This window comes from Chaetura pelagica, unplaced genomic scaffold, assembly GCF_000747805.2.
Source record: "Chaetura pelagica isolate M959 unplaced genomic scaffold, ChaPel_1.0 scaffold7, whole genome shotgun sequence".
Lineage (NCBI taxonomy): Eukaryota > Metazoa > Chordata > Aves > Apodiformes > Apodidae > Chaetura > Chaetura pelagica.
In genome coordinates this window covers 3,353,349-3,379,810 of record NW_009953920.1, presented here as the reverse complement: position 1 = coordinate 3,379,810, position 26,462 = coordinate 3,353,349, and the positions used below count along the sequence as shown (strand labels likewise).

General features: G+C 37.4%; 1 protein-coding gene across 1 annotated transcript in view; it reads left to right on the top strand.

Moving 5' to 3' along the window:
• The window catches only part of TNS3 (tensin 3), a 105,394-nt gene that overhangs the window by 3,316 nt on the left and 75,616 nt on the right, over window positions 1-26,462 (top strand). Inside the window, exons 4-11 of the mRNA XM_010001533.1 lie at window positions 729-793; window positions 5,067-5,150; window positions 7,565-7,677; window positions 8,634-8,694; window positions 8,839-8,914; window positions 11,922-12,051; window positions 13,029-13,094; window positions 14,638-14,742. Of these exons, the coding sequence (XP_009999835.1) occupies window positions 729-793; window positions 5,067-5,150; window positions 7,565-7,677; window positions 8,634-8,694; window positions 8,839-8,914; window positions 11,922-12,051; window positions 13,029-13,094; window positions 14,638-14,742 (700 nt within the window). The remainder of the gene's footprint in view (window positions 1-728; window positions 794-5,066; window positions 5,151-7,564; window positions 7,678-8,633; window positions 8,695-8,838; window positions 8,915-11,921; window positions 12,052-13,028; window positions 13,095-14,637; window positions 14,743-26,462) is intronic.

Below are 26,462 nucleotides of genomic sequence, written 5' to 3'. Positions count from 1 at the left end.
GGACAAAAGAAAAGGGTACAAGGCATTCCTAGGTATTTTATGTACAAATTGGTAATGGATATTTTTGATTAATACCTTTTGGTAATGAATTTAAAGTTTCCAACCACAAAGATAGATACTGCAACTTCTGTCAGCTGAGAGACTGAAATTGTTTTGAAATCTGTGTGAATTACCCCTTGGTAAATTATACTGAATGTATGTCATGTAAATCAGTAAAGAAGAGTTTGGAACATTTTGAAAATGAACCACAGCAAAATAAATAGTAGCTATTATAAATCTCTGGTGTGAAGGAGATAAAAATGGCCACACCTGTTAGAAACTCCTATGCTTTCCAAAATCGGTACATTATAGCATTTGATGTCAGGAATTGCAACGATTGTCTAGACTTGTCTTGAACTATCTCTGGAAATAGTAATATAAAATTAGAATAGTTGATGCAATGTTTCTACTACTGCTGGAGATTATTTTTATAAAATAATTTCCTCTCAACCAGTAAGACTTAACAGGCATGAACACAGAAATCCCATTTAGTGTTTATGTCACTTGTCAGCCAGCTTACATAGACGGACAAGCTGCTGCCCATCATTATTACCTTTCCAACAACACAGGGGATGCATGAGAAAAAGGACTCTCTGGATCTCCTGTCATTAAGTTTTGTTTAGTATGAGTCTTAATAAAATTAATGCCAAATAATGTAATAATTTATAATTTTCTTTTTCCTAATACAGGGAGGAAAAGGAAGGATAGGTGTAGTCATATCATCATATATGCACTTCACCAATGTTTCTGCTAGGTAAGTTGTGAATAATGCATAATGTGTGGCTTCTACAATTAAGGAAACATCACAAAAATATGCCTTTAAATTCCAGTACTTTTTGTGAGGTTTTCTTCTCAAGGAGTCTTGGAGCATGCCTTAAAACAGCCTGCTTTCATTACAGAGTTTTCCTGTGGTCCTACTTTCAGCAGGAGGTTGAACTAGGTGACGCCCTAAGGTGCCTTCTAATCTGAGACGTTCGGTGATTCAGCAGGGAAAAATAATCTCTAAAGGGTCTTTTGAAATGAATGAAAAACTGTCCAAGAACCCATTTTTATATAATGATACTATCTTTATTAAATCCATCTATTTGTGGCATGTATTAAGTTGCCTCTTTTGAATCAATGAGAAACTATTCTTGTAGTACTTCAGGAAGACAGGTGTTAGAATCTGAAATCAATATCTGAATAGGGAATTCATAGACATTTCTCAAAGTGCAGAGTGCAGTTGAAGGAATAATCTAGACTTCAACTTGCAGTCAGTTAAAATAATAGGTGTCTGGTTACATCTAAGGAACCTGAAGGTGCAGAGAACCCTGGGACCTGATGTGTTTCATCAATGGATCATGAGGGAACCAGCAGATGAAGCTGTTACGCCATTATTCATCATATTGAGAAGCCAAGGCAGTTGGGTGAAGTTCCCAGTGACTGGAAAAGGGCAAACATAACCCCCATTTCTAAAAAGGGAAAATAATAAGATCTGGGGAAGTACAGACAGGGCAGACTCTGTTGATGGATAAGAGAAGAGCAAGTGATGTCATCTAGCTGAACTTGTGCAACGCGTTTGACACAGTCCCATATGACATCTTTGTCTCTAAATTGGAGAGACATGGATTTCATGGATGGACCACGTGGTAGATAAGGAACTGACTGGATAGTTGTGTTCAATGGGTCAGTGTCCAAGTGGAGATCAGTGATGAGTGACATTCCTTAGGGGTATTGGGACCAGCGCTGTTTAACATCTTTGTTGACATGGATGGTGTGACTAATTTTACCCTCAGCAAGTTTTCTGATGACACCAAGCTGTGAGATGTGGTTGACATGCTGGAGGGAAGGGAGGCCATCCAGAGGGATCTTGACAGGCTTGCAAGAAGGGCCTGTGCAAAATGCGTGAAGGCTAGGTGCAAAGTCTTACATCTGGGTTGGGGCATTCCCCAGCAGAAAATGGACTGAGAGCAGCCCTGAGGAAAAGTACTCGGGGGTGTTGGTTGATGAGGAGCACAACATGAAGCCAGTTGTATACTGGGCAGCATCCAAAGCAGTGTGACCAGGTCAAGGGAGGTGATTCTGCCCCCCTACTTTTCTCTGGTGAGATCCCACCTGGAGTATGGTTTCTAGTTCTGGAGTCCCCAACACAGTAAGGACGTGTAGCTCTTGAAGCAAGTCCAGAGGAAGGCCACAAAGGTGATTTGAGGGCTGGAGCACCTCTCCTGTGAACACAGGCTGAGAGAGTTGGGCTTGTTCAGCCTGGAGAAGAGAAGGCTCCAGAAGACCTTATAGAGGACTTCCAGTATCTGAAGGGGCACCTACAGGAAAGCCGGAGAGGGGCTTTCTACAATGGCTTGTAATCATATGACAAGGGGGTATGGTTTTAAACAGGAGGAAGGGAGATTTAGCTTAGATATTACAAACAAATTCTTGACTGTGAAGGTGGTGAGACAGGGGAACATGTTGCCCAGGGGAGTTGTGGGTGCCTCATCCCTGGAAGTGTTCAAGGAGAGATTGGATGGGGCTTTGGGCAATCTGGTCTAGTGGGAGGTGTGCCAACCAGCGCATGCATGAGAACTTGGCACTAGAGGATCTTTAAGGTCATTTTGACTTCAGACCAGCCTATCAGTAACAGATTTAATCCTACACTGTAATGGACAAAGACCTGAATCACTATAGGCTGGTAGGAAATTACTAATGGATTTCAGTAAAACAAGCATCTCAGGAGAAAAAAAATCTGTGTTCACTCTGGTAAGCCCGATTGACAGGTAATTGTAGATTAAGAAATTAAGTGCATTATGCACCCCAATATGTGCTGAAAAAAATAAATATATATAATCCAGGTAGTAACTGGGACAGTGATTGCCACAATTTTACACTATTTTCTTGAGCAGCAAAATCTGTTAAGTGAGTCTAGTATAATGCTGTGTTGTGTTATCCTTAAATGTGATACCTGGCTATAAATACATTTTAGTAACACCATGACAGAACAACACGTGGATTTGATTTTGAAGCCCGGTGATAAAACGTGTCATCTTTTACTCCTAACAAATTCAGAATTCCTCCAGTGAGGCTGCAGGGGAAGAGTGAGTTTGGAAGCTTTCCTTTAAGTTTCTGGATATCTGTCAGCTCCTATCCAAAACTTAACTTTTCTGTGTAAGACTGTGGTTGGGGAAGTTTCCCAGCTAGGATTTGTATATCTCTTAACATTATCAAGAGTCTTGAAAAATAGTTCATGACAACCTCATGGAAGCAGGGATTTCGGCAGGTGCTGCTGTTGGGAGTGCAGCTGCTGTGTCAGAAATGGTACTTCGGAAGACTCTGTTCATGTGAAATGTTCACACTAAAAAAAGTTCCTAATTGCCTGCATATGCATGCCAAAAAAACCTAAGCTTAGTCAAAAAGGCTTATTATGCAAACCCCATTTGGTTATATGTACAAATGTGTGATTTTCTCATTTAGGAAGGAATAATGTGCTGTTGGATTTAACAAGGGCAACCAGTTGGTAAGCTCTGTTTTAACAAGTAAAAGAACTAGCAGTCCTCGGCCAGTTACAACACAGTTGCCTGAATTCTGTGTGGTGGTGTGAGTGAAGATATAAGATGATGTATGATGGGTTGGGTGAAGAAGAGGGATTTTGGGTCAAGGATAGTCTTAAGCACATGCTATGTAATCTTTAACGTCCATGACAAAAAGCATGACTTCACAAGCTGATCCGGCATCCCATCAAGGCCATTGGTAACTTCTGATTAATTTTTTGGAAAGGTGTTAATTCCATTTTATATCCTGATATGCTTATGTATATTTCCCATTATTTTTTTCTTTGGAACTCATTTATGTTGAACTAGATGTGGAATTTAAAATGTGAGATGAAATTTCTGCCTTTTTTATGTCCTGATATTAATTAACACTGTCAGCTACACCTATTAAGAGACACATTGCTTTTAGCTGGTATAGATACAACAGAATGAACGTAGCATGTTAGTTGATTTATGCGATTAACAACATTCTTACTGGTTTTTGGCACTTCTGTTTCTCTTTTTTCTATACCCTCTTGCCTTCCTCTGCACAGATGCAGGAGGCCTGTGTCAGAGCCATGCTGGATAGAGAACAGAAGAACTTGCTTTTTTTTTTTTTTAAATATGTTTTTTCTTAATTGTGCTTGTGGTTATCTGATGTAGGGCATTTCTTTTCCAAAGATTGACACATTTATTTTAAACATTCTCTCCCTTAGTGGCTCAGGGCACAGGAAAAAAAGACTTTATTCATTATTTGACTGCTTAAATGATCCTATAGCATGGCATCTTTTGCACCTCATATACTGTACTACAGTTAAAACTAGGCAGTGTTTTTTGTCTCCATAATGTTGCTTCCTCTTTTAAAGAAGAAAATACATATGTGTTTCACAAAGAGTATTCCTCAGTAGCACTCTCAGGGAATCACAGAATCGTCATGGTTGGAAAAGACCTGTAAGATCACCTAGTCCAACAGGGGTGGAGGGAAGGGGACAGCATAACCCACCGTAACAAACAACAACAACAAAATCCCTCACAACCACAGACCCCACCAACAACACAAAACCCACAAGAAACCCCCTGTGTCCACTAGAGCATGCCCTGAAGTGCCACATCTGTGCATTTCTTGAATACCTCCAGAGATGGTGACTCTACCACCTCCCTGGGCAATGGTAGGAATTATCCTTCTTTTGCAGCCTGAAATGCTTTACTTTGCTCAAGTGTCTTGAATTATGACTTCAACATACTGACACTGGAAATATGCAGTCCAGTTAAATGAATAAGGGAGTAGGTGCTTTGCCTCAGGAGAGAAACTGCCTTAAATTGTGGAATGAGAAGGTGTCCATAGAGAAGGCTTTATTGTCTGACCTGTAAGTGCCAAAGTTGCTAGTTAGGGGCTTCTTTCTTTTATTTTTCCTTCCTTTCCTTTTGTTTTTTTTTTCCTTCCAAATATTTTGGCATATTTCAAGCTGAATTTCCAAGATAACCCTGGACTGCAATAACATGGTATCTGTATCTCTGTTTTAACAGCGCTGATCAGGCTCTAGACAGATTTGCTATGAAGAAATACTTTGATGATAAAGTTTCAGCTTTAATGCAGCCATCCCAAAGAAGGTATTTAATTTGTTTCTAATTCATACCAATAAGCGTTATCATTATTATCTTTTGCCCTCAATCCTCATTGGACTCTTGGACCTGCACGGCTCTTTGTCACTTGAAAAATAGTAAAACAGCATTCTATTGGATTTGAAATAAAGTTTTTATAACTAGAAATTTACTGCCTTTTTGTTTTATGCTTGCATGAATGTATATTGCACTTTAACAATAAGGATTTGAGGGAGGGGCCTACCACATACGTAAGTATGAACCATAGGAGCAAAAGGAAATACATGTTCTTAGTCTTCCTACCAAGAAGCTGTGTGCAGCAGGCATATTTCTATGAGAGCCAGTGACTCTCACAACAGCCTCTTTAAATTGTGCATCAGGGCAGTTTTTACAACCATGTCAACAGGAGGCTTCAGTAGCTATTAACTTAGTTGATCTGTATTTGAGACGTAAAACTAGAGATAAAATAGCTGTAAATGGTGATACGAAGCTTTCTTACCCTCTCCAGAGACACTTACTTAATTCTTCTTGGGAGCAGAGGGGAGGAGGTCTCAGAGGGACTCGGTTCACCTCCTGACTGATGTAATTTGCTCAGCAGTGCTAAACTTGAGCTGCCATTACTGGCTTGCAGACACATGTGCACACAGGTACTTTGGAGTGTCTCTCCCCCATGAGAGCAGAGGGGGTTCTCCAAATCATTTGTCATAACCATTCTTGGCCTGAACCTGGCCTTTCCTACCTTTGCATGGCTTGGTAGTGGCTACTCATCCTATTGCAGGGAAAGGAAAACCACCTCTAATATATGTGGGTAATTTTTTAGTCCTTTACTGATCTCATTTTGATCCATTTGTAGCCTGAATCACCTTTTTAATGTGTGTTTCCTCTGAAACCATTCTTGGATCATTAGTTATTGATGTCTTTGTTAAAATCCAATTGACGTATAAACAGGTATAATTTCAGTGAATGTCAAAATGATAACATTTGAAAGTACATCCCTTATTTGTATTTTACATTAAGTTTTGTCCAGAAAATAGTAAATTGTGGCCATTAACTGCATCAGTCCTGAAACTATCACTTAGCTGTTCCTTGCTGCTAGTCAGATACTGTAACAGTGGCAAGAAACTCTAGCGGAGTTCTCCTGTTCTGAATCCATTCTGACAGTAATTAAAACGAATACTTATTCTCAGATAAGCAGTTGAAGATCTGCCTGAATCTGAAGTGCAGATGCAGACCCTTAATATCTAAAAAGTTCTTATAAACTTTCAGGATAAATCTTTGAACATGCTTCTCAAAAATAAGCCAACTGCCTGTAAGCCTTATAAATGCACTGCCTTGAGAAAGGTTTTCAAAAGTCCAGTCAAATTTTCGGAATAATTAAAAGAAGGTAGTGGTAGAGAGAAATTGTTCAGACTGAGAGGTCACTGACAGAATGTTTTACCACACTTTTTTTTTTTGTCACAGAGGTGTGACAATTTGTAAATTTGTTCTTTTGATGTACTAAATATTCTCAGAAAGACTGAAGGAGGAAATAAAAAAAAGCAAAGTTGCCTTTTGTTAGCATTTTAAAATAATTTGAACTTTGCTAGCTGGCTATAAAATTAAATCTATTTTAGACCACCACAACAACTCCATTCTGGGGTAGCAAATCTGTCATTTTTGGGCAGAATATCTTCAGCTGTGATGTTACCAGAAGCATGCAGTAAGGGATTGGTTAATGAGGTCTGTGTCAGGAAGCAAAAACAAGGTGATTTTCTTTTTTCTATACATTTCTGAGAGTGAAGTTAAATGAAGGTCAAGTCATGGGCATACAAGAAAAAGAGACTCAAAGCCAGTAGAAAGATTTAAGGGGAGAGGACATGCACTGCAGTGGAGTACTTCCATGTACTAGCTCAATGAGCTTGTAACTAATCTAGGTATTAAATAGCAGAAATACAATAATTTTCACATTGTGGTGGTAGTTTTCCTGAATGAGATCACTTCTCATGATGAAGATGTTATTTCCCTGCATTGACCTTAGTGGTAAGATTTTTCACAAGGCCACTTCATTTTTTAATGAAGTGCACTTCAGTGTACTAAGTGGAGTGGGACTTAGGTAGTGCTGCTGTGAAAGCCGTTTGAGATCTTCAGTTGCAACTAGAAGTGTATGCCAAAGTAGTTGGCTTTACTATCTCTTTCTTACATAGAGTAGTGACATAAATAGCTAAAATGAAGACATCAACAATATCAATGTAACAGCCATGGATTTAATAAAGTGGTAAAGTGTCTTTTCATTGTAATTAGTAAAAATTACTCTATTCAAATTGTGTAATATCACAATGGTATTCACTACACATGGCCTAGAAATATTATTGTGTAAATAATGCATGTCAGTGATGTGGTTGTATTACTGTTTTTATTTAATTCAGATAAATTTTGTATTTTAGATACGTACAGTTCTTAAGTGGCCTTCTATCTGGATCTGTGAAAATGAATGCAAACCCTCTTTTCCTGCACTATGTTATCCTTCATGGCATCCCAAACTTTGATGCTGGAGGAGGTAAATTACCAAACTTTTCCTATCCAAGTGTAGGCTCGAAGTCTTGTTTCATTTTGGAGCTTTCTAGAAAGCCTGCATGAATCTCAAAGTAGAGTTGATGCTCCTTGGTATCAGTTGAAATATGCCTTATGCAAGAACCAGCAGAAGAGAAATATGCTAAGAGTAAAAATGACACCAGATGAAATAAAATTCTTGACCTTTGTTAAATTAAGAGTTGATGCTGTTAACTGCCTAGTTTCTGAATGTTGTGATCTCAGTTCCTGCGAAAGAGCTGACACGGTCAGGTTTCACAGCCCTTTCCTCCTTGTTTAGGAAACACAGTAATACATTTTATCTCATTTCTTTTTTGAGATTGAATTTTCTGCAGGAGCCTTTTGGAGATGGTGTGCTTCTAGAGTAGCCGGCTGTAATAAGTCCCTTTAAAATAAAAATGCTAAGCTAATTGTGCTAGAGTATAGTGATTGAGTATAACGGTATTTTTATCATCCCAGAGTTTTGTAATGTCATCAGCATGAATTTGCAATGCTCCACTGTGATTTTTTTTTCAGTATGATTTTATTTCTAAAATAACTATTTCAATAAAAGCAAGATATTGTTTGTTGTACTAAGAAATTTAAGGGGCTTATTAATCCCATAAACTATAGAGAAAATATTCTCTTCAATTCTGAAAATGGGTTTTTTATTTAAGGGGGTGAAATATTTTAAAACTGCCTCCTCTTCAATTCAGAACTAGTCTAAAGGTCATAGAAAAAGTAACTTTTTAATAAAATATAATTCTTGCTTTGGGGAAAATGAATCTGTCAAAGCCAATTTTGCCTCAAAGGGTATTTTTGGCAGTTGATGTTGTGCCACTTGTGTGGCATTTTCCTTAGTATGGATGTGCTTGAAGCTTCAGTTCTAACACTTAGATAAAGGAAAATAATTGCAAAGCAGTATTTCTGTTTACTTCTTTTCAGCTTGCCAGCTTTTTCTGAAGTTATACCAGGCTATGCAACCAGTTTATACATCTGGAATATAGTAAGTCATAAGCATTTTCCCATATTTTGAATCCAATCTTTGAATCCAGATTGTAATGCTCATAATTGCAGAATTAAATATTTGTTGTTTGTTTTGTTGTTTTGTTTTGGTAAACCATGAATTTTTCTTTTCTCTCCCGTTAAGTAGTGTAGGGTCAGAAAATCAAAGCCGAATCTGCATAGCTATAGACCCTGCCCAGCTTTTGAAGGGAGATATTACGGTAAGTTAATTACGTGGAATGCAAATCTATTACTTTGCCATTTAGTTTGTAGTCTGACCTTGTTTGAGTTCTTGTGTAAAAACTAAATTGAGCAAACAGTTGCGGACATACTACAAAATACAGGTTAAGTTAATTTCGTCATCATCCCTGGGTTTTATAAGTGTAGTGATAGGACCAGAGGAAATGGCTTTGAACTGGAAGACGGGAGATTAAGGTTAGACATTAGGAAGAAATTATTTAGTGTGAGGGTGGTGAGACACTGGAACAGATTGCCCACATAAGCTGTGAATGCCCCCTCTCTGGAAGTGTTCAAGGCCAGGTTGGATGGGGCTTTGAGTGACTGATCTAGTGGGAGATGTCCCTGCCCATGCAGAGGAGTTGGAACTAGATGATCTTTAAAGCTCCTTCCAACCCAAGCTATTATATGACTCTATGATTCTGTGTCTCAAATACATGCTAATTTTTAAACACGTAGCTTTTCAGTAGTTCTTCTGTAATTTTAAGGGATCAACCCATGCTGTTGTTGGAGGTAATTCTTCTGAGCAAGCCAGAATACTCAGCATGGTAGTTATTTCCTAAACGTAGGCTTCACTTGAATTTTTAGTATCTTTTTACCCATGTCTAAGCAAAAACATCAGTGATTTCAGGAAAAAGAAAAATCTGTAACATGCTCTGCCTCCCAAGTCCAAAAGGTTTCACCACTTGGAGTGCATGGGTTTAAAAAACAAAACAAAACAGACTTGCTTGCCTTAGGTTTAGAGAAGTGAAGACAATATGAATAGTATGTGGTGCTACTGCACAGGCACGACAGCTGAAAAGCTGCACTGACATCTGCATGTAGATATTTCCCAGCATATTGCATTGATTCTGCACTGAAGGCATCAGAAGGTAGTGGAGTCTGAATTCAGAGTTAGTCTTAGATTTCATTGAAAGCTTATTATGTGTATTTAGCACTAAAATATGTACACTGTTACTAATAGTAAGAGAGGCCAGATTTTCACAATTACATTTCTATGTAAGTGAGTAGTTAAGGATATCCTAAGTTAAAATTATTCAAGGCTTTTTCTTTGGTTTGTAAAGTAGTAGGAAGCAGGAACTACATTGTTACCTGAACTGACCCAGATTCAGCTTTTCTATAAACACGATTATGCAATTCTGAGTAAATCCAGTAAATGTGTGAAGTCAAAATTCTTGACAAATTGGAGGATAAAATATATTGTTCAGGTGTTTAGTCTTCTTCATCTTCAGAAATTATCATGTATGATCCATATGTAAAAATAATGTGATTGTTTAAACAGCTGAAGTCATTAATGTTTTAACACAAAATTGTGTAGGAATGTATATAACCTTAAAGAAACTCTTAAATCTACTCAGGCTTCTCTTTGCTCACATTGTATAATTAAGTAGACTTATCTCAGTTACTTTCAGGCCGATTATAAGTTTTGGAGCAGGTTGGTTCTAATATATCCCATCGGGGCTCTCTTAATCCCCTTTCTGTCGTTTTTTCACTTCTGGAGAAATTTTTAGGTTTCATCCTTTATGGTGATGTTTTGCCATTATGCTATTGCTGGGCATACTGGAAAACGGGTGGTTATTTATTCTCAAATTGAGCAATCTGTTTCTCCTGCCTTATCTTTTGGTAATTTAAGGGACTAGTTTATGGCCATGGCTGTAGTGAAATTACATTGGATGTTGTGTTGGATTAAAAGAAAATAGATCTCTTCAGTAGGTAGGTGTTTGTATACTACATTAATTTTAGTGGATGTAAAGCCCTGTTGAAAATAAGAAGCAATTACTATTTTATGCAGTATTACCACTGTGCTGTAGGGGGTTCTCTTTTTAAAGAAAAAAAAAGAAACAAACAATCTCAAATCCTCACTTTCAGATAAAATAATGCTTGTTTGCGTAGATACCCTTATAAATCTCTGAACCCTTATAAAGGGTTAGGAGGATGTGGTTTGCATAGAGAACACCTGAAAAAAAACTTTCTCTGCTATATGGACTGAAGTTGTCCTGTGTGTCATGGTCAACACTGGTTAACTTCTGGAATTTAAGGCATTATGGGATTACTGCAGTGAAGGGTAGAGAGCAGCATCTTATGTTAGATTTTTCAAATCTTGTAGTGAGGCTTTCAGAATCATCCCTCTTAAACTCCTGAATCTTTCTTGCATTACTTCAGTTTGAGTAACTTCTAGCACTTCAGTTATTCAGGTTTTCTGTCTGGAATACTTTTCTTAGTCTGCCTTAAAATGGTGTTTTTTATTGTCTTTTAAATGCATTTCAGTAACATCTGCTTTGTCATAAAATCCTGATACCATCAATATCACATTCCTGCAAGAATGCTTAGTTGCTATGTATTACAATTGACTCAGAGAATTAGTGGGTAAAATATCCAGAGATCTAGTCTAAGGGAAGGTGATATTAGAGAGTAAGGTGTATTGTGTTCACCTTTTGCTGCTGAAATTCATACTAGATGTTAATTTTAAGGAGTTGCGTTGTTCTAGCCCAGGTATCAAAACTACTACCAAGTTTCCTCAGTAACATAAAACAAAATCCTGTCATCACTGGAGTAGGTTTTCAAAAAGTCCTAAAATAAATGTAATCAGCTTGCAGACTTGCTTCTAAAAACTCTGCGTATTCTTCAGTTATTTTGAAGTGGGTGTGCTGTAATTCAGTTTTATATTAATTTGGTATAGTGAAGAAGTGCAGATACAAGTCAGCATTCCAACATAGTACTGACAAATGATGTGATTCTGAATCATCATCTACTGATTGGTCACTGATAGTGATGAAAAGAATAATTGTTATTTTTACACATCCAGAACTATCTTGCCTTGGGCCTATGTAATGTAAAGGATTGAATAACGCATTCCCTGTTTGTTAGAGCATCAGAGATGTCTGCAGTAAATTGAACTGTGGCTGCTTTATTTAGCAGCTAACACATGTGCACATATTTGTACATGTTTGTAAGAAATCACTTCTTGACCTGTTTTCTCTGTCTCTCTAGCTCAAGTGTTACCATAAAAAGTACCGGTCAGCTACTCGTGATGTGGTTTTTCGCCTTCAGTTTCATACTGGAGCCATTCAAGGACACAACCTGGTGTTTGGCAAAGATGATTTGGACAATGCCAACAAAGGTACTTGCCTTCTGGGCTGGTTGGGTGTGTATGTGTGTGCAGGGGTGCATGCGTGTGCCTGTGCATGCGATGATCATCTTCGGGACCTGTTTTCAAAAGGATTCTTTGGTTTTTGCATCCCTATTTTTAGGGATAGGGAGACTACTTTGTGTTAGTTAACTCATAGCATGTAATATGGATAAGCCCCTAATGAGCAGAAGAGCTCTTCAAGAGAGTTAGCTTGTCATAATAATTCTGATACTCCTACATAGTCCTTATCACCTCCTCTCACTGTTGTAAAAAAACCAGACATTTGTTTCAAATAGTGACTCAGTCACCATTACAGGAAATAAGATGAGCTAGGCCAGTCTGGCTTTTGGCAGATGAAAACAGTTGCAAAGCTTGATACTGGTTTTGTGACCTAGTCATCTTCAGTGTGGAGATCTTTTAGTATGCTTCAGAGGCAAACTTAAAAATGTGTTGTGCTAGTCTTTGTATTTTCCAAATTATTACTTCAGTTTTATGTTCATATATGCATACAACATGCAAGATTCTAAGTCCCCCTACACTATGTTACCAGCAAATTAAAATCTAACAGATTTTACTGCTACGTATGAATACACAAACATTCTGTGGTTAAGTATTGCAGTTTAGCCACTATAGAGGATAATTTTAGTATGCTCCTGGGTGTGTTTTCCTTTTAAAAGCCAATGCCAGCTATGTCTATCTAAAGAGAGGCTTGGAATCTGTACATCTCTTCTGCTTTTGACTGTTCTTGGAAGTAAACAAAACTTCAGCTGACACTTACATGGTCTTTTTTGGAGAATGTATGGGTCAAAGCATGTGACTCTTTTAGAAGGAAATTGCTAAACTGCAAGTGATGAGGGAAGAGTGACGAGGGTATGTGTATTAGTAGCCATAGAGAATCCTAATTTCTGAGGCCCTTGGAACTGCTTTTCTGGGAGGTAGTTTGCTGAAATACTATCCTGTATTTTCAGATGACCGTTTCCTTGATTATGGCAAAGTGGAATTAGTTTTTTCAGAAACTCCAGAGAAGATTCAAGGTGAGGATACAGAAGAAAAAATATGCTTGTTTTGAAAATAAACATCATTGAAATGTAGTTTGTTTTTTTCTAAATTGTTTTCCCTCTGTTATTCTACTTCCCTTTTAGAATATTTGAAATTCAGCTTTACTGTTAAAATATGCAATATAGTTACTGTTTTAAATTTGAAAAATTTAATTAATCCTCTCTATTTACATCAACATAAGAGTGATCAGATTTTGTTTTAAAACTATACCAGAACACTTGCTGACAGCTAGTAGAAAACATTTGTCTATCAGTGTAAAACATGCATAGTACTGCTAGCTTGGCCTGGCATAAGTGACAGCATTGGCCTATCCTATAACTTTTTTGGATGTTGTTATAACTATGTTTGCAGTGGTGAAGTTTGGACTATTTTCAGTTTAGCATAAACAGATACAGCTGTAGTTTTGTTGGAAGTGCCTCTGCAATGAAGTTTGCTTGTTGGTTATATCCTGTGTGCCTCCAGAGTGTTGTAATAAGTCTAAGAACTCAGACAATCACAACCTGCAATAAGAGTTCAAGATCACATGTTATATCGTTACTTGCTTTATAGTGTCCTGAAAAGTAGGGATTCTGCCTGAGACTGAATGAAAATCAAATACTTTTAAGTGTTTAATTTATCGTCCCATTCAGTGTCCTATGAATTACATGGTTTTTTATGTTGTTTTTTTCCCCCCAACAGTCTGATCTACTTAGAAACTTGTAGTAGGAGCCATAAGAAGCTGGATTTTGTCCAGCTGAACATTAAGATCTCAGCCTAATGGAAAGCCATATAAGAAAAATAGTTTTATAAATAAATTTGTACTGCTTGTTATAAATGCTCCTGGATCGTTTTTTCAAGTCTCCCTTCCTTAACAGGGAAAACAGAGGTGTGGTTTTTAGCAGGCTTTAAGTTGTTGGGCATTAAGGTTCTAAGTAATTGGAAATTTGTGTTCAATTGGTATATAAGAGATTAATTGGCTAGGAAGAAGGCTTCACCTTGAAATATTTATTTACAATTTTTTGCAAAATTACTTTTACACATCTGAAAATATTATGGAATCAGAGAATAAGTACAGGGCAGCTGTCAGCTCTTCCTGTTCATCTTTACTAATAAGCTTCTCTGGTATCAGAATGATGATCTGTAGCAAAGTTTTATTTTAGTATTTCTTTAGTACCATCTCTTTACAGATACTTGTGGTTTCATTCTGAAAAGCTGATTTTTTTATTATGACTACCTATAGGGCTGAGTGAATCATGTCTGTCTTAGTTGTGGTTAGGGGCTGATTCAAATTCTCAGAGCTACATCATAATCAAGAAACTCAAGATAAAATTTTCTGCTTGTACCTTCTGTAATGAAACACAAACTAAGTTTTTTTTAGCTGGTTTATTTTACCTTTCTTCCTCTGTTGCTGCTTCTTACATTTCAGCATATGGTTTGGAGAGCCAACATGTCAGAAGGCCACGTACATGCACATGCATGTATAACATTACAAATGCAGCTATGAGCATTTTTAGTCTCAAACAGATGTTTATTTTTTAGGATGTGAACACCTTCAGAATGACCGTGGAGTGATAGTTGATTACAGTACCTCAGACCCACTCATACGCTGGGACTCCTATGAAAATATGAGCCCTGATGGGGAAGGTGAGTAATTCAGTGACATGAGACCAAGGCAAAGCCTTTTGAAACTGTACCAGAGTTGTGGAGAGCTTACTTGAACCTAATGCCACTTCACTGATTTATTAAGTAGCTACCTACCCATCTCTGTTTAGGTTTAGTAACTCTAATGAAAAGAAGTCCACAGTTGTTTAAGAGAGATTATTGTTAATGCACTAAATTGGACTGAGACACAACAGGTTGATATGAGCTACTTTGTTATCTGTAAATTTGCTTAATTTTTTTTTTTTTTTTTGTTCTAAAGCTTCTAAGTTGGAAACCTAATATAGGATTTTAACAGCAACAAAATGAAGTGGTGAGTTTTCAGCCTTCAGTACTTACTACATTATCTGGAGAGTTGCAGGACGTGCACGATGCTGTAAAGATTCAGATAAACAAAACAGGAAAGGATGTGCATGTTTGCATATTTCCCCTCATAAATTTACCTGTTTCTGAATTGCCCTTTTATTTCTTAGATTTTTTTTTTCCTGAAATCTGCTGACACATGCAGAAGATGAAAGCCTCCATAGCTGCTTTCAGATTCTGATTCCAGTGTGGATGCTTTTCTGATGCTTTGCCTGAGTTAATGTTTTGCTTCTAATGCATGTATTTTTCATGTAAGGACTCGGAATGTCCCACCTGTATCTGCACAGCTCAGTGCACATGCAAGCCTGACATTGTTCCAAGTAAAAACATGAGAGAAGGTATTGAAAGGATGCCAAAGTTCGTGTTTTTACAACTCTCCTCTTAAGAAATGAGAGAGGTGGAGCTAGAATGCTTAATTGGCTGCTCTCTAGCCTCAGTTTTCATTGATTTGTATAATCTGAATTCAACATTGACCATCTAATGACTGCGTTGGGGAGGGTTCTAGGGGCAGACGCATACAAGTAGCTTGACTTTTTCCTCTGCGTCACTCTTGTATGGGAGTATTTCCTGATCCACTGCAGACACCAATCTGCAGAAAATGAGGGGAAAATAGTGGACGGAGAGAGAGTACAGTCACTTGGCACTGTTACATAGGGCAGGTAGAGCGCTCTGTAAGGAGTCATCAGAGGTTTTATAGTTGGGTAAGACTGTGCAGTGTCTTTTAGAAGAATTAGAAGGAGCAACATAAGAGATACTGAATCTTGACTAAAGAAGTTGTTTCAATTTCTACCCAAGATGTTTACAAATAATTTGCTTCCTTTTTTTCCACCCATTGTTTCCCTTTCCTTTGTATATACGTAGCCCTTTGAAAGCAATGCATTGATGTAAAGTATCTTTTAACTGCTAAGATTGATGGATACGTGACTTTGACCTTCCCATCCTCATGCATTTTATTGCAGGTCACTAAATTGGTAGAGGAAACTGAAAGCAGAAATAAATGTGCAGGCAGTAAGCTGTAGGAAGATAAAGAACTGTATGCTGCTTGTGCCTTGTAGAAGACTTGATCACAAATCATTCACAAGTGCAATTAGCTTGGTTTCAGAAGTCATATGTGCCACTTAATAGATTATATGTGTAATTTGTGAGCTTGATATATTTTTAATTACCTGAGATACAACATAAATATGATGTTTTAGGATAGATATTGAGAAGTTTATTATGCATCTGCAGAGAAGTCGCTAGAGTTGAAGCTAGAGAATATACCATAAGAAAATGGGATGTATTCATATATTCTTTTCTCAAGCAAACATTTAAGAGGCAGGGTTTTATCCTATGGTGCTTAATGACCAAGTTGTAGACAAAACATTTGTCTCTGCTTGGACTGGGCAAAAGATCAGAAGGGGTTAAAGCACATACAGATGACATCTGTGTTTAACACAAAGGTAAGCTTGGTGTGCTCCAAAAGGTAAATGTAGTTTTAGTTTTTATTTTACATAGGAATTAGAAACACCAGGACAGACTTTTTTTCATGATTTGTTACAGCAGTTCGATACTGTGCTTTTGCATTAAGAAGATGTATTGAATCCTAGTTTTCACCACAGATGAAAGACTTTAGGGTCTGAAGGCTTTAGGTATAATCTTGAAGGCAGAGAGAGAATCTGTTTTGTACCTCAGGAAAGGTTAAGGTGCAAGATGTGGTGCATTTGAAAGCTAGCATGACAGTGATGGTACGTTGAAGATGCAGGGAAGTTGCATGCAGAAACTTATGTTTCAGTTCTACTCCATGTTCAGATAAACTCCTAGCCTTAAGTAGGAATATCTTCATGGTTTTACTCGTACGTGTTTCCCCACAGGAATTTAAATAGGAATAGTATGAGATAGGAGTGTGACAGATGACAGATGATTCCTGTATTACATTTGCACAACTTTTTGTTCATTTCAAAAATGCTTGAGAAATTTCAGATCAAGATGGCCAGGAGGGCTACAGCAGAGCTTTGTGACATGAACAGGATTTGCTTTGTAGCTATACGTTTGTGGAATGGCTGTTTCCAAGCTGGTGTGTTAAAATGGAAAATTAGAAGTGAACCATAAGCAGAATGTCTCTTTTGAAATATTACACCTATTTGTCCTTGTTATCAAAAGAACAAAAGATAAAAGATGTGGTAAAAGAAAAATATTCCCGAAGTATCTTTTGTTTCTTGGCGTGATGCAGTATTGCAGACAGAAGCGATTGCCTTTTAAAGGATCTTGAACCTTTTGATTGTAATGTGGTCATGTATATTTGTGTTGAATACAGCCGGGCTTTGGACAGTTTGCTCTCTAGATTTAGTTCCTTGTCCCTCATTCTTAACAGCATAAAAGTTTTGACAATTGGAAAGCAATAAAGAATTTTAATAATGAATACTGTTTCTCTTCAGATCCCATAGAAAATCTGTCTTGTATATTGCACAGATGATCCCCTGTAATAGGCTGAAGATTTTATTCAGTTTCTAATTCTAAGTTTGCATCAGATTTCCTTCTCGTCAAGCAGTACAATAGCACAGAGACTTCTGTTATGCTGATTTAAAGGTAGGCAGTCGAACATAGGATTTGGAACCTTGAGACTTCATGCTGCCATGTAGAAGCCTGAGATAGTTGCCGTGGGTTTTCTTATGGTTTCTAAGTCTTTTGTGTGTTTTGTAGGCAGGAAGGAACAGAAATTACTTTTGATCTTGCAGACTACTCTTTCCATTTTTTTTACTCTTAAGGCATAACTTGCCATACAATAGATGTGTATGGATTTACAAATGGTCAATCCTTTGCTGCAAAATAGCAAGTTGATCACAAAGATATACCACCTGTGGCCACAAATAAGTAGTATCTTCTGTTATGTCAGGAGATTTAAATGTTTCCCAATTCTTCTTGATAATCCTGTTTGCCAATTTAAAACTTGAATAACTGTAGCTCACATACTTTCAGCTGCACTTCACTGTCAGTCTTCCTTTTGATTACTAAGGTCATCATATCTGCCTCCTTTATATTTACAGGGATCTGGGATTTGGAGTTGTTCATGATATTATTTTGAGAGTAGATTGAAGTGATGGACTAAACTAATGCAGGCTTCATAGCTTTTGCTATCATTAAAAACTAGCAAAAGCAATTACTGCTTGTAGTTGTGGCGTTTTGCAGCAGGTATGGGGAGAGTAGTGATAAATGAGGTTGAAGTATTTTCTGTGGGAACAGAAAGTTGAAAACAAACACTTCCCTCCTGGTGAAAATACAAGTCTTCTTTTGCATAAGAACTGTCAGTTTGTGTGGAACCCACCTGTGAATCCTTCCACAAGCCTGAGGTCTGAGGTGTTCTGGAAAGAAAATCAGAGATATTAAAATAAAAATTAAATGTATTTCCAAAGAGCAGAAACTCATTTTGGTAAAGAAGGTGAATAATTGGAAGAAAAGATGACTGCTGGTGTTCCTTTTGCACTGTCCATGACAACTGTATCTCAGGTTTATTCCGGGTACCCTGATAGCATGCTAAGATTATTCTAGAGAGAATCTGCCATGAAGGAACAACTCTCTCTGAAGACAGTGACTGTGGAATGTGTGTGACTGGGATGCTGTACTGTCATTTGTGTGTGCAGCATTCAGTTAGTTGAGATACAGGATTGGTTTTGTTTTTTTAAAATACAGAATGCTGGTCAGCATCAAAGATTATAGTTGGCCAAAATAATATTTATTTTATTTTGACTAAATTCAATGGATTGGCAACAGAAATGTATTTGGTTCTTAATCACTATTCTATTTGAAAACGTTTCACTTATTTTAACAACCACTAAATCCCTCTGCACTCTCTGGCAGCTCTACAATCTGTGGAAAGAAAAGAATACGAGCACATGTTACAAATTGCTTAAAATGGCAAGAGAAGGACTTTCAGCAAGTTTTTACAACACAGGAACTTAACTGTCTTTCTCAACAGAACCTTGCTGTTTGTTTCCTGGCAAAGTGGGTTTGCTTGCTTAGCCGTGTTTAATAATTAGAAAAAGAACAACTTTGAAAGTAAAAGGGTGTTTTAAATTCAAGCCAAATAGGTTAGGACTGAACAAATCCAAATTTCTGTATCTTGAGAGTATTGCTTTACAGATTTTCTAGGCTTTTGTAACTATAATCAACACCAATTAGTAGAAAATGTCAAATATTTATTAACTGTTCCTGCTCTTTCTCTTTTCATGACGGAAGGTATCTGACAAGGATCTCCAGATAGGCAGTAGCCAACATTCTGGTATGCACCCATGTCATGTGATTAGATGTTTAACTTTTATTGAATTTTTTTCTCATCTTCAACCCAAAGTAAACAGCTGTTCAAGACAGAGGCGCCCTCTCATACAGTTAAACACTTGTTTCCCAGAGGGCCCCTCCAGTATTGCACAACTCAAGGGCTGAGACAGAAATGCTTTGGTACCTTAAAAGGAATGCAGATGCCTACCAAAGAAAACAGCACATTTGATGCCATTTCTGGTGAGTGAAGCTGAGTTGATAGTGAGTAAATGGTAGTTCCAGTTTTTAGTCAGCAGCTGGATGCAGTATTCTTTGAGACAGAGAGAGATTTGTTAGAAGGTAGGGAAGAAATGTTCTGCAACATAAATTCTGCAATAATTTATCCTTTCTATTTGACAGTGAAAATAGAAACAGCTTTAGAAAATATAAAAATTTAGCCTATAAAATGCTGCCAGCTTGAAACACTTTCTAAAGTGCCTTGGGGTGTCTGCCTTTAATTTAGTTTCTCTGAGGAAATTTATGTCTTCTTTTCCTAAAGTTTTGTGTATTCTTTTTTATATATATCTAATTTAAATCCGATTAGTATTCTTTATCACAAGTCTGGTAGTAAGTTGGAGATAAATTAATACAAAATGAAATTACTTCTTTTGTATGTTGGTAGTGTTGAATGCAAACATTGGATTACAAGGTTTCATTTCTGCTGTGCAGCACTAGGTTATTCTCTCTCTGTTCCTTTAATACAGCATTGGTTGTAACAGTACTGATACAAATATTCTTTAGTTTAATATGTTAGAGACTGCATAGAAGTTCTTGCAATCTTTTCAAGATTGTACTTGATTAGCTGAAAGTGCTCTGGACTGCAGTCTCATATTTTTAGGTTTTGGTTGTTTTGGGGTTTTTTTTGGTGTAGTATTTTTTTTTCTCTTGTTAATAAAAAATTATTAGAGTATTTTGCAAAGGTCAGTTAGGTGCCAACAGTTAAGTATAGTCAGGGGCCAGGCTTTCAAAGGATTTGCTGATTCCAAGTGAGTTTTTTGCCCATTTTAAAGAGTATTGATAAATATACACTAAACAGCTTCTTGAAATTCTTGCGTGTTTAAGTGCTAAGCTGAGCTGCAGGACTTGGCCTGTCAAGTTCTGTTGAAAAATATTTTTTTTTTCCTTCTACCCAAATGTGAACTTACTGATAAGGCAGCATCTGAAGTGAGGAATTACATGCAATGTACATAGTGCTCTGGGACTTTGATTTCAATAGGTGCCATTTTTTAGTTCTGCTCAATTTAAATTTATCTCCAATAAAACCAGAAAACCCCTAAAAATGCTAAGTACAAGAGAAGAACGTTTATATGTAAGATAGATATTTAAAGTCATGTGCCTGAAAACAAGAACAGATTTAGAAGCAAGGTTCCTTAGGCATTTACCCTAGATCCCAGTTTTTTCAATTAACCTCCTTCCTCTGACTCCCTATAGTTCCCTTTCTTTTCTCTATGAATTCTTTTGCCCTTAATTCCTAGTCAGCTCTTACATAGTTCTCCTATAGCTTCACTGCTTTTCATTCTGTGAAGACTTTTTTGGGCATACTTGCCTCCACACATTCCGGTATCAACATCTTTAACAGTGGGCGGGTTTATTTGAAGTCTGGGTTGCAAAATATTTTCAAAGTTACAACAGAGCCAATTATTTGCTTAAAAAAAATATATGCATTTTTAATGTCCTTCAATTGGTTTTTGTTCTGTGTCTGTCATAGGCAGTGTTGTTACCTAAGGATGTTATTCTGTAGCCCCTCGTCAAAGGCTTTTATCAGCTTTTGGACCCAAAGGCCACAGAGGGAAATTCAAGTGGTTTAATAGATGTTTACAATAGTTTATGGTACTTTTCATATAACTTTTGGAGTTCTATTTTTATAAGACTGTGCAAATGACATCTCTGTTCAGCACAGAAGGATTCAGACAGTAGAAACTCAGAGGAAGGTAACACGTGACTGTGGCTGGCGTTCTCTCTTCTCCTTCTTCACCCTTCTCTCCGTATTAGCAAGCATGTACTGTTGTTTAAACCAGATGGCCTGATGAGTTTCTGCTTACAGCTTGTGCAAAATGCTTAGTTTTGTTATGGAGGTGCTTTGGTCAGGAAGTCTTAGTTCTATAATAAGCGTTGCTTTTTGAAGGAGGACTCTTTCAGGAAACTGGGCTTGCTTTACTAGACTCCTAAAACTGCCCATTTTGTTGAAATTCTGGCACAGTGGATAATGAAACAAACATACATGTTAGTTTCTATCATTTAATATATACAGTAGGTACTGAAGAACCTGGAAAGTTTACTGCAGCAAACATCTTCTGCAGATAGTGGTTCTCTTAATGAAAGACAGAAAAAAAAAAAAACACCAATATTTTTTCCCCCATTGCATATGTTTTCAAAGTGGTGTTAATACTTGCAAAAACACTTAATATATGTACTAGTTGTTTTTTCCTTGACTTGGGAGAAAGCAGAATGAAAGACTAGCCTTCCTGAGTCCCAAAACTTTCAATGTCTCATTTTTAAGAGCTACGTATTATATTCAATAGTCTGTACAGAATGAAGCATACTAATAATGTGTCTTTTTAGTGCTACAAACCATGGTCATATCTGACAGTAAAATGCAGTTGAATAAATTCCTCCAAACTATGATTTATTTATTTTTTAGTGACCAACACCAGAAGTTTAGTTGTACCAATTACAGTAGCAGTCTTCAGAGCAGTCAGCTGTAGTGTTTTCCTAGTTTTTCAGTGGCACTTGGTAGTTGCAAGTGAAGCTCTATTAAATATAGTACACTTGTTATTCATGGATCTAACCTAGAAAGCAAAGCTGTCCTGGAAATCTTTACTCCTGCGCCAGCGGTTTCCCTTGTTGAGTGTTAAATGTTTATCTGTGATTGATTCTGATTTAGACTTAAGTTCTTTTCAGAGACTTCCGTAACCATCAGAGAACTTTAGGTCAGGCTGCTAGGCAAGAGGAAACTGAATATGGGGCAGACTTCAGGTGTGCCTGCATATTGGTATCTCCTGAAGATTAAGATACTGCTTTCAAACATGGACAGTATCTGAATGCTGAGGTAAAGCAGCTATTCCAAACTCCTTCCAGACTGAACAGAGGGAGGAAGAAAACTTCCAGTAAGCAGATGGAAATTGGTTGGTTTTGGGTTTTTTTGGTCAGAACCTCGGCCTACTTCTTATTGTAGACATCATCTTTTCAACTGTGAAAGGAAAAGTTGCATTACAAAGGCTTTCTTTAATTGTTCTCTCTGTTCTTGGAGTCTATCAATATATAAAAACATGTTGCCTGCTGAAAGAGCAGGTCTTTTATTTCTTGCTTGGCAGGGATGGAAGCATGGTGGCATAAGCCTTAATCTGTGCAGTAGTACAGGCTAGTCGGTATCTCCAGGCTCTTAATATTCTGTATTGCTTCTCTGTCTTATTGTGGACAGTGAAGAATGTTTCCCAATATGTTACCAATTTAAGAGACTTGCTGAACTTCTGAAGTTTATCTTACATTTCTGGTAAGATAATATCTGGTGTCAGGCTATCCCTTTTTTTCCTTTTAATTAATACACATAAAATATGCTTTGTACGAAGAACTTTTGCTTCTAAGTCATTTAGGTACATTAGAATTTTCCCTCTATTTCTATATACTTCATTATGTTACTACGTGCTTGTATTGAGCATGTGTAGGTCATCTTTGAATACTCTTTTTGGGAAATGTAAATACAATACTTACTATAATTTAAGGTTACTACATATTACTTCTGCCATTGCTCTGATACCTGAAAATAAGCCACAAGTCACTTGAGTCCCAGTGCAGATCTCTCTAAGCTGAATTCATAAGTTAGGAAATCAAAAAGTTCTTCTAAAATTTATCTCTGCCTTCGAGCTTCCCTTTCTGATATGTGATATGTGGGCTTGTTTAGAAACACCTGAAGATCAATTTATTGAAAGAGCCAAAGAATGATGGAGCACTTTTATTAATAATGGTAATACTGTTAAGTTACGTGTTCTGTACACAATGGAAAGAGTCAATTTGTTATGCTGACCTTTTAGACAGTCCTTTTAGGCCCTTTCTGGTTTTACTGTAGTCCTGTGTGGTTTTCTGCAGCCATGTAAAATCACTGGTGTTTTTCTGCTGCTTCATGTTTAATGACTGTAACTAATTTCTGTGGGAGTCTTAACAGTGGAGTAAGAACAAAGCCATGGCTCAAGTTGAGTGTGCTGTTCCAGCTGTAATGAAGAATAATCATGAATTCTGAACCTCAAGATTTCGAGTACACACTTGCAAATAAATGAAGTGTTCCTGAAGATGAGCTTTAGTTTTGGAATGAATGAAAGGAAGTAGTTTCATGTAGTTCAGTGACATAGTAATGCCCTTAAACTCTGGTCATTGTTTTGTACTTGCGGCAATGTTTCTATACAATGATGTTTTATCATTCTTTTGCTGGTTATCCAATCACAATCTGCTTCAAGTTAGATCCATGCTTAAATGACTCAGAAAATATTGCAGTAGAAACAAAATTACACAAAAAATACTAGCTTCTGTATATTAGGTTGCAGTAGTAAATGTATCAGTCTATTATTGATACTTACTGGCACAAGAATTCTTTTCTTTGGCAAAAGTGGGGCAGTATATTACAGTACTATTCTAAAGGTTGGTCTGTACTGGCTTGCTCTTTCTGTGTTCAGTGCTAGCTGGACAGCAGCCTATCTCTGATCTAGAAGCTCTGCTTTTGTGAAGCATTTTTTTCTTACTCCAGAGTACTTGTAAAATTATAAAAGTACAAATGTGTTCCTTTCGAATGACTGGGAAAAATACATTAGCATTTGCACAGGATAAAGATTCTGTAGGGTCTTGGATGCACTCTCATTTGCTTCTCAAAAGATGTAAGGTTTAAGGGCCTCATTTGAGTCTGAGGGCCCAGCTTGTTAGCGTTTTGCTAAGAGCAACCCTCTTGGTTTCCTTTCAGAGCATTTGTTCATTTTTTGGTTTTGTGATACATACCTTGTTTTCAATAATCTCCTTTATTTTTTCTCCTAGAGTCAGGGACTTGGGAAGCATAGCAAACTGGACAGCTTCCTGATTACTTTGCTACTGCTGTTTCATGTTGGAAAACTAGTTATTTGGAACGGGATTTGTATATCGTTTAAGGTATCAGCATTTCATATATCAGCATTTGCTTGGATGTCTTTAATAGTCAGGGGAAGGAAAAAGTGATAGAAGATGACTCATACCTTTTTCCTTTCTTACCAGTCCATTCTGTTATCCTCAAATTATAATTCTCTAAAAACTCTCTAAAAAGATTTTAAAGCAATGCCAGATGAGTGTTTATGAACCAGGATTTTATCTTGCAGCCTTGACCAATTTAGCAAATTGGCACTTACTTTTTATATCAGAGTTTGAGAGTTACCCTAAATACAGCTCTAGGTCTCCAGATTGTTGAAAGCAGCACAATTGGGCAGTGCAAAGGTCTAAGATGTTACAAATTCACAATGCTGATCCATATCCTTTTCCAAAAAGTTTTGATTGGTTGATTGTGATCAGTTAGGTTTTGTGACCCTTCTTTGCTCTGTGTCAGACCAAGCATCATCAGCACTTGAGACAATCAATAAAAAAGCTTTGAAGAGGTATATGTTGAAACCTAGTTTACAGAATATCAATGTTTCATACCTAAACTGGACGAGACTAGCACATCCAGTAATTTTATAGTCCTTAGATGTGGAAACATACACAGAATCAGAAATACCTAGCATTGTAAAGGGAGATGTGTCCCAGAAAGCCTGGGACACATAACAGATGAAGCATTGGCAAAACTGATTGAGAAATACACTTTGAGAACGTTTTTCTAAATACATCTATGGGTAGGTTTAACCTGCAGTTACACAGGGCTTGCTTCAGTTCCCAAAGCACTCTTGTGATGATGATGTGAGCACCACTAGGGTGCTATCTGGAACAATAAAATTTCAGCAGCATGGTGATCTGTCTGAATGACCTGTTGCAGGTAGACTATGCAGAGGATAAGTTTAATTTATGCAGAGCTGTTACTACCTTGTCCAGGTTTCTTCTGGTAATCTGGCCTAGTGCAGGTGTTGGTGTTGAGCTTCAGCCTGCGTTCAAGCATCCTGAGTGAAAATGGTCCAGGATCACCAAAATGTATGTGCAGTGCAAGCTTATGAAGGATTATAATAATCCTGTGATTGAACAAAGGAATACAGTTGGGTTTTTCTCTTCACAGAGACCCAAATGCAGTGAGACGAAAACTAATTTTGCATCTTAAGTGAGACACATCAGTTTGCATTGAGAGTTTTGAATATACCTCCTTGTTTCTTTTAATAAATTTGAGGCTGATGTTGGTGGTTTCCAGCTTACAAGGAATTCTGCGTCATGCCAGAGGAGAGAGCCAGCTCTCTGCTTGTGGGAGAGTACTGCCAGCATAGCTTGTGTTGTATGTTTTTGTCTTTTATCAAGAGTCCTGACTGGTTTCATGTGTAGCCATGTACTGATTTGCCAGAACAGCAAGACTTGAACAGAAAAGTGTGTACTTTCTGAATTAGGTTTGAACTTAACTTCTAATTCCTTCATAAGCAATGAACAGATGCAAGAGCCGCTTTTATGTTGACAGTCCCTGAAATAGAAAATGTTGCTGAGGGGCATGGCTGAGTAGTGGTGATGCATGCATACGTTTGTAATAATGATTAGAACAAAAATTTGCAGGCTTCCATGTGGTGAGATACAGCTGTTACTAAAGGAGAAACTGTCTTGTTGCCCCTAGTTGGAGTTGATTCATTCTAGATGCAGAGGGGTCAAAGCCTGCTCAGGTTTGGGTGCTTGAGAGCAGCAGCTGCTACATAAAAATGTTATAGCTGCAGGTCTTCCAGAAAGCTTTCCTTGCTTGAGAACTCCCATAGTATACGAATTCTTGAAAATGTGGTTGAGAGTATCTGACCTAATTATTCGGTGTGGAAGAAAGTTTTCTAAAGGCTGTTTGTTTGAGGAAAAAGGCAGCAAAAGCAAGCAATCACAAGTGTGTGGCTAAATGATCTGGGAGCTGAAACTCATTTGGCTTCATA